General features: G+C 41.8%; 2 protein-coding genes across 2 annotated transcripts in view; one reads left to right on the plus strand and one right to left on the minus strand.

The window, feature by feature from the left end:
• The window catches only part of SARC_08986 (hypothetical protein), a gene marked incomplete at its 5' end in the record, with an annotated part of 7,462 nt that extends 7,044 nt beyond the window's left edge, over positions 1 to 418 (plus strand). The window contains one exon of the mRNA XM_014297014.1: positions 164 to 418. Coding sequence (XP_014152489.1) covers positions 164 to 325 — 162 coding nt within the window. The 3' untranslated portion in view covers positions 326 to 418. The remainder of the gene's footprint in view (positions 1 to 163) is intronic.
• A 1,370-nt stretch (positions 419 to 1,788) lies between these two features.
• SARC_08987 (notchless protein like 1) overlaps positions 1,789 to 7,054 on the minus strand; it is a 9,429-nt gene continuing 4,163 nt past the window's right edge. Inside the window, exons 5-10 of the mRNA XM_014297015.1 lie at positions 6,845 to 6,977; positions 6,141 to 6,246; positions 4,374 to 4,518; positions 2,994 to 3,210; positions 2,750 to 2,822; positions 1,789 to 2,099 (exon numbers count right to left, since the gene is read on the minus strand). Of these exons, the coding sequence (XP_014152490.1) occupies positions 1,899 to 2,099; positions 2,750 to 2,822; positions 2,994 to 3,210; positions 4,374 to 4,518; positions 6,141 to 6,246; positions 6,845 to 6,977 (875 nt within the window). The 3' untranslated portion in view covers positions 1,789 to 1,898. The remainder of the gene's footprint in view (positions 2,100 to 2,749; positions 2,823 to 2,993; positions 3,211 to 4,373; positions 4,519 to 6,140; positions 6,247 to 6,844; positions 6,978 to 7,054) is intronic.

A 7,054-nucleotide genomic window follows, 5' to 3' on the forward strand; every position in this document is an offset into this window, starting at 1 on the left:
ATATGTGTGTGTGTGTGTATATGTACATATATATATATACCGTAGTAATTGTGCCTGACATTCTGCTCATGATCAGAGGGACTGAATACACTTGGGAGTTGGGAGGTCGCCTCACATGTGTGAGCACTCAATGCATGCCTTGTCTGTTTTTCTTGATTGAAAGGCATCCGGACCTTCATATTTGGTTCCAACGCTCTATCTGTGTCCTACGATTCCGGAATATGACGTGCCTACCGGACTTGACCATGTACTCATAGAGCATACGGTAGTGTGGGCAGCACTTACGCTAAACGCCCCAGTCAATTGTGACCTAGGACATGGCTAAGTCTTGAACTTACACATTGCCTGTTTCCGTATTGCGGGGCATGACCCTCTAGAAGAAAAGTAGAAATAAAATAAAAAACAATATAAGGGATCGAACTAGCGTCGGAGGGACGATGGCCATGTGAGGTGGGTGTTTTAACGCGTCGGTGCTGCTTAACGCTAGTTCGGTTGCCCCATACCTCATGTATGCATACTCTGTAGTATGTGTATATTTATTAAGAGCCACAGCCACTGATAGCCGGCATGGTGCACACCCTTTGCAGCTGCATAGGTACGTGAATTTGGTGTCGCAGATGATCGTCTAAGATCAGGAGCATCTGTGATTTGAACTGCGTACACGATTCCAAATAGGTCCAGTCCTGCCTAGTTGCCTTCACACACAAGCATCTCCACATAGCCCACACCAGACTCGGGTAACAAAAGAAAACTACCTCTAACATTAACTCTAAAACTACTTCTAACACTACCTCTAAAACGATCTCTAACACTACCGCTAAGACTAACTCTAAAACTACCTCTAACACTACCTCTAAAACTACCTCTAAAACTACCTCTAACGCTACCTTCAAAACTACCTCTAACACTACCTCTAAAACTTCCTCTAAAACTACCTCGAACACTACCTCTAAAACTACCTCTAAAACTACCTCTAAAACTAACTATAACACTATCTCAAACATTACTTCTAAAACTACCTCTAACACTACCTCTAACACTACCTTTAAAACTACCTTTAAAACTACCTCTAACACTACCTTTAAAACTGCATCTAACACTACCTCTAATACTACCTCTAAAACTACTTCTAAAACTATCCCCAACACTACCTCAAAAACTACTTTTAAAATTGCTTCTGAAACTACCTCTGACACTACTTCCAAAACTACCTCTGAAGTTCCTTTAAAACTACCACTGTAACACTGCCCCTACAACTACCTTCATACCTACTGCTTAAGCCACCACTAATCTACCACTAAAACTACTTTTAAACTACTACTAAAACTACCTCTGAAATTACTTCTAAAATTACCTTTAAAATTATATTCAAAACTATCACTAAAACTACCACAAAAACGATCTCTAAAACTATCTCGAAAACTATCTATAAAACTACTTTTAAAACTACATTTAAACCTACCTCTATACTTACCTCTAAACCTACCTCTAAGCCTACCTCTAAAACTCCCTTGTAAAATTGTGTATCTAGGCGTGCTTGATCATAGCCTCCTTCATAGGAGGCTATGGCTTAACTATACATTTGAACCCCCAAAACCCTAAAACATGTTCCGCAGGGTTGAAGGATTCATCGATGTGACTGTGAAACTTAGATGTTTCTGGCTTCAAAGCCCCTACCGTCGGGCCTTGCATGGGTGCAAACATCCTATCCACACAACCCATTTCAGAATCCGTTAAAATCATTTATACATTGCTTGCTATACATCCACACAACCAATTTAAGAATCCGTTGAAATTTATTATTCATTACTTGCTACATGCTGTCCAGATTCGCCTATCACTCAAGGTGCAATATATGGCTCATCCACACCACACGCCTAAGCATACCATACACACTCCTAAGCGTACCATAGTTTCATAACCTTGTCCTTGCCTCCACTGGCTACTTTTGTGCCGTCGGGGCTCCAGTCAGCCGTAAACACCTCATCCGCATGGCCCGGTAACTGTTCCTGTATCTTTGCGGTCTTGGTGTTCCATACTATGATGGTACTGTCTTTTGACGCAGACAGCAACAGTCGACTGTCGGCAGACCACGCCGCCTAGTATGGGAGAGAATATATATGTAAGATAATGACAGATGAGAGCAGAATAAAACGATGTAAGGGCAGTTGTAGACGTACATGAAGGTACGTGCGCACGTATCTCGATCTATGTGGCCAGCAATACGTACATATTTGAATCCATGTACATGAAGGTACATCCGTACGTATCTAGATCTATGTAGCCAGCAATGTGTACTTATTTAAATCTATGAACATGAAGGTACATGCGTATGTATCTAGATCTATGTAGCCAGCAATGTGTACTTATTTGAATCTATGTGCATGAAGGTTCATGCGTACGTAGTTGGATCTAAATGTGTATGTAGTTGAATCTATGTACATGAAGAACAGAAAAGGCTGCGTCATCCGTTCCCCTGGTGTTCAAACAAAAAGTAGGCGAGATCAACAATATATAATACAATACAATACAATACAATACAATACAGTACAGTACAGTACAGTACAGTACAGTACAGTACAGTACAGTACAGTACAGTACAGTACAGTACAATACAATACAGTACAATGGTGTGTGGCATCAGAGAAGCCATATGCCCTGTCGCCACCGCTTCACAGTGAGTTTTAGGGTTTCAAGGTATTAGTGTCTAAAGGTTTTCATTTACACAACACATGTGTGATTGTCATACCTGGTAGACAGCTGCCACGTGGCCTCGCATAGTCTGTTTGAATTTTCCGGTGCGCCCGTCCCAAGTCTTCACACTATTGAATGCGTATGAATGAAGACATAAACTGAATCAACGTATGAAGACAGATAAACCGAATCAGCGTATGAAACAGCAGATGAGCACACAATAACTGCTGCGACTGCTTTGAATCCTCAATGGTCCATGCCTGGCAGTTCGGTACAGACCGAGTGCCTTTTCTACCTACCTCTTGTCGAAACTAGCACTGGCTAGCGTGCACCCGTCGGGCGAGAACACCACTGAATTGACCAGTTGCTGGTGTCCTGTGAGTCGGGCTAAGGGTTTCTTATCGGTCTTTGGTGTCCACAGAAACATCGTGAAATCATCTGAGGCTGAGGCGAGCCGTTCGACACCGCCACACGAGTCTAATAGTTTGTTGTACTTGTCTTGGGCCGCTTTCGTGGCTGTCGGTAAGTAAATTGGTAAGGTGTCGGTAGGTAAATTGGTAAGATGTCGGTAGGTAACTTGGTAAGGTGTGGGTGAGAGACGATGGGATAAGAGCTGCCGCATTTGTCCTTCCTGCTCGTGGTATCATAAGAGTATTCGGGTGTGGGTGTGGTATCCACTCACCCGCACTACCCACGAACAAACATCCAAGGAACTTCCACCAACTGAAATACATACCAAATATATATACATGCACACGTACACACACACACACTAACACACACCCCAATTGTACACGCTTCGTACTTGTACAAAGATCGTAGCGCCGTAGAACTAGTAGTTCCCAAACGACAGTCGTTTTGGGACTACTAGTTCTAACGGCGCTACAAGCTTTATACAAGTACAAAGCGTGTACAATTGGGATATATATTTGAAGTTTCACAGCCATTTTGAAAAGTGTTTGTGAGTGGATAATGTACCGTCGTATCGTACGTGTGTTGCAGCTGAAGTAAGAGTATTCGGTTGTGGGTGTGGTGTCAAAAGCGCATTCGGGTGTAGGTGTGGTGTCATAAGAGTATTCGGGTGTGAGTGTGGTATCATAAGAGTATTCGGGTATAAGTGTGGTGTCATAAGAGTAATCAGGTGTGGGTGTGGTGTCATAAGAGTATTCGGGTGTGGGTGTATCAGTAGATTGCGATTGATTTAGTATTCGGGTGTGAGTGTGGTATCATAAGAGTATTCGGGTGTGGGTGTATCAGTAGATTGGTATTGATTTAGTATTCAGGTGTGTTGTACGTGTCTGGGGCCACTCTCGTGGTATTAGTCGGGACGTGATGAAACATGAGCGAGCACGTATAAAGAGAGTGCCCCAACTACAGATACTTCTCATGACAAGCACCATATAACAATATCAGGGGTGCCTACCTCTAATTCAACAAGTCTCATACTACTAGGGTTACCTACCAATAGCTTTCCAAGTCCCATATAATACTAGGGTTACCTACCAACAGCTTTCCAAGTCCCATATAATATTAGGGTTACCTACCAATACCTTTCCAAGTCCCATAATATATTAGGGTTACCCATTAATACCTTTCTAAGTCCCATAAGTCTCTTATGATATCAGGACTACCTACCACTCTCTTTTCAAGTCCCATACAATACTATTAGATGCGCCTACCTTTAACCTTGTCTGGATCTCTGTAGCCTCTGTGATCGTAGGGGCCTGTTCGACAGGCAAAGGCCGTGTTTATACACAGTTGGTTGATGCGGTGGGCATGACCCTCCAGTGTGCGTACCAGTGCCCCGTCACTCGCCCTCCAGACCTGCCCGCATATCACAAATGAGAGAATGGTGGGTGTGGTCAGATACATTGCATGGGTGTATCTAATTGGTTACCGTATGGACAGGTGTATATAGCTTGTTGTGTGTCTGTGGATCTGCTTGCCAGACTTGCCACTCGGCGCATCCCGGCTGAAAGCATTGAGAGGTGTGTGGCATATAGAACATAGCCTCAACCCGCAGTCCACACCATACTATAAAGTCAATCATGTAAGTGATATATATGCAAGCAGTCCTCACCATACTATAAAGTCAATCATGTAAGTAATATATATATAAGCAATCCACACCATCCTATAAATTTAATCATGTAAGTGCTATATATGTAAGCAGTCAACACCATACTATAAAGTCAATCATGTAAGTGTTATATATATAAGCAATCCACACCATCCTATAAAGTCAATCATGTAAGCTATATATGTAAGCAATCCACACCATACTGTAAAGTCAATCTTGTAAGTGTTATATATATATGCAATCCACACCATCCTGTAAAACTAATCATGCAAGTGTTATATATGTAAGCAGTCCACACCATACTGTAAAGTCAATCATGTAAGTGCTATATATGAAAGCAATCCACACCATCCTATAAAGTCAATCATGTAAGTGCTATATATGTAAGCAGTCCACACCTTACTGTAAAGTCAATCATGTAAGTGTTATATACATAAGCAATCCACACCATCCTATAAAGTTAATCATGTAAGTGCAATATAGGCAAGCACTCCACACCATACTATAAAGTTAATCATGTAAGTGCTATATATGAAAGCAATCCGCACCATGCTCTATAGTAAATCATGTAAGTGCTATATATATAAGCAATCCACACCATACTATAAAGTTAGTCATGTAAGTGCTCTATATGTAAGCAATACACACCATACTATAAAGGTAATCATGTAAGTGCTATATCTGTAACTATATGCAATGCACACCATACTATAAAGTTAATCATATAAAAGCTATATATGTAAGCAGTCCACAACATAAAGTCAATCATGTAAGTGTTATATATAAAAGCAATCCACACCATACTATAAAGTTAATCTTGTAAGTGCTATATATGTAAGCAGTCCACACCATCAAGTCAATCATGTAAGTGTTATATATATAAGCAATCCACACCATCCTATAAAGTTAATCATGTAAGTGTCATATATGTAAGCAATTCACACCATACTATAAAGTTAATCATGTAAGTGCAATATATGTAAGCAATCCACACCATACTATAAAGCTAATCATGTAAAAGCTATATATGTAAGCAATCCACACCATACTATAAAGTCAATCATGTAAGTGTTATATATATAAGCAATCCACATTATACTATAAAGTTAATCATGTAAGTGCCTTTAACGTAAGTGCCTCCTAAATGGCACCATACTATAAAGTCAATCATGTAACTGCCATATATGTAAGTGCCTCCTAGATGGCGCGCTTGACCACCGCACCAGCAGACTCGACGGTCACTTGCAAACGAACACCACACGGCTCAGTGCAACAGATGCTTAGCCATGTCCTCGCTCTCACAGCCGCCCATGCTCGATGGGTTGATAGCCACTCAGCTCACAGAGAAGCCAGTTCGGTGCCATACCTTGATGGTCCGGTCCAGCGATGCCGAGTAGATGAGACCCTCTCCACCCCAAATTACAGACGTTACGCTTTGCGTGTGTTGTGATAAGGAGAAGAGCACCTTGTGCCTGGTGTGTGTGTGTGTGCAGCGGAGAGAATGCAAGCGGCACGTCTGTGAACACGTTTGCGACACCGAAGGAAGTCATGCTAACGGATTGTATTACTTGTGCTGACTGATTGTAGTTGTATGAGGACTGGCTACGTAGACAATATGTTAGCGCTTGGTTGTATAGATATGAATTTTTACAGGATGATAATTCAAGAAAGCATGTGGAGTGCTGTGGCGGGCGTACAATTATATATATATATATATATATATATCAATGTGGAATGTGTGCGTGTAAATATGTAAGCTTATGTACAGGGGCAGAACTCTCAAGTGCTACCGAACTGATCCCACTCCATACCGACAGCTTTTGAGCAATATAGTGGCTAGTTGATGCTGCTGAACGGCAAGTGCGCATGGCTCTATCTTCTAAGCAACGCTTCAGAACTCAATAGAGAATCGTACACCATGAACCCACATACACATACACATGCACATGCACATGCACATGCACATGCACATGCACATACACATACACATGAGTGATACAGCTGACTAGAAATATATACATATATCATCTTGAAAGAGCGACCCGAGTGTACAACTCCGCCGGCACGCACCTTACTGTGTCCCAAACTTTAACAGTCCCGTCCTTACTCGATGTCGCCACTCGGTTACACTCTGGGTTTGCATGGAATGGCTCCCAGGCAATGGACGCCACGTGCTTCCCAACTTTGTGTCCGTTTTTAAATCCTGGCAGGTTGGAGAGAGGGATACTATACGTATAAGTAAACTCGGAGATATACACATGTAAACTCGATGTATGTATA

The sequence above is a fragment of the Sphaeroforma arctica genome, assembly GCF_001186125.1.
Source record: "Sphaeroforma arctica JP610 unplaced genomic scaffold supercont1.866, whole genome shotgun sequence".
Classification (NCBI taxonomy): Eukaryota; class Ichthyosporea; order Ichthyophonida; genus Sphaeroforma; species Sphaeroforma arctica.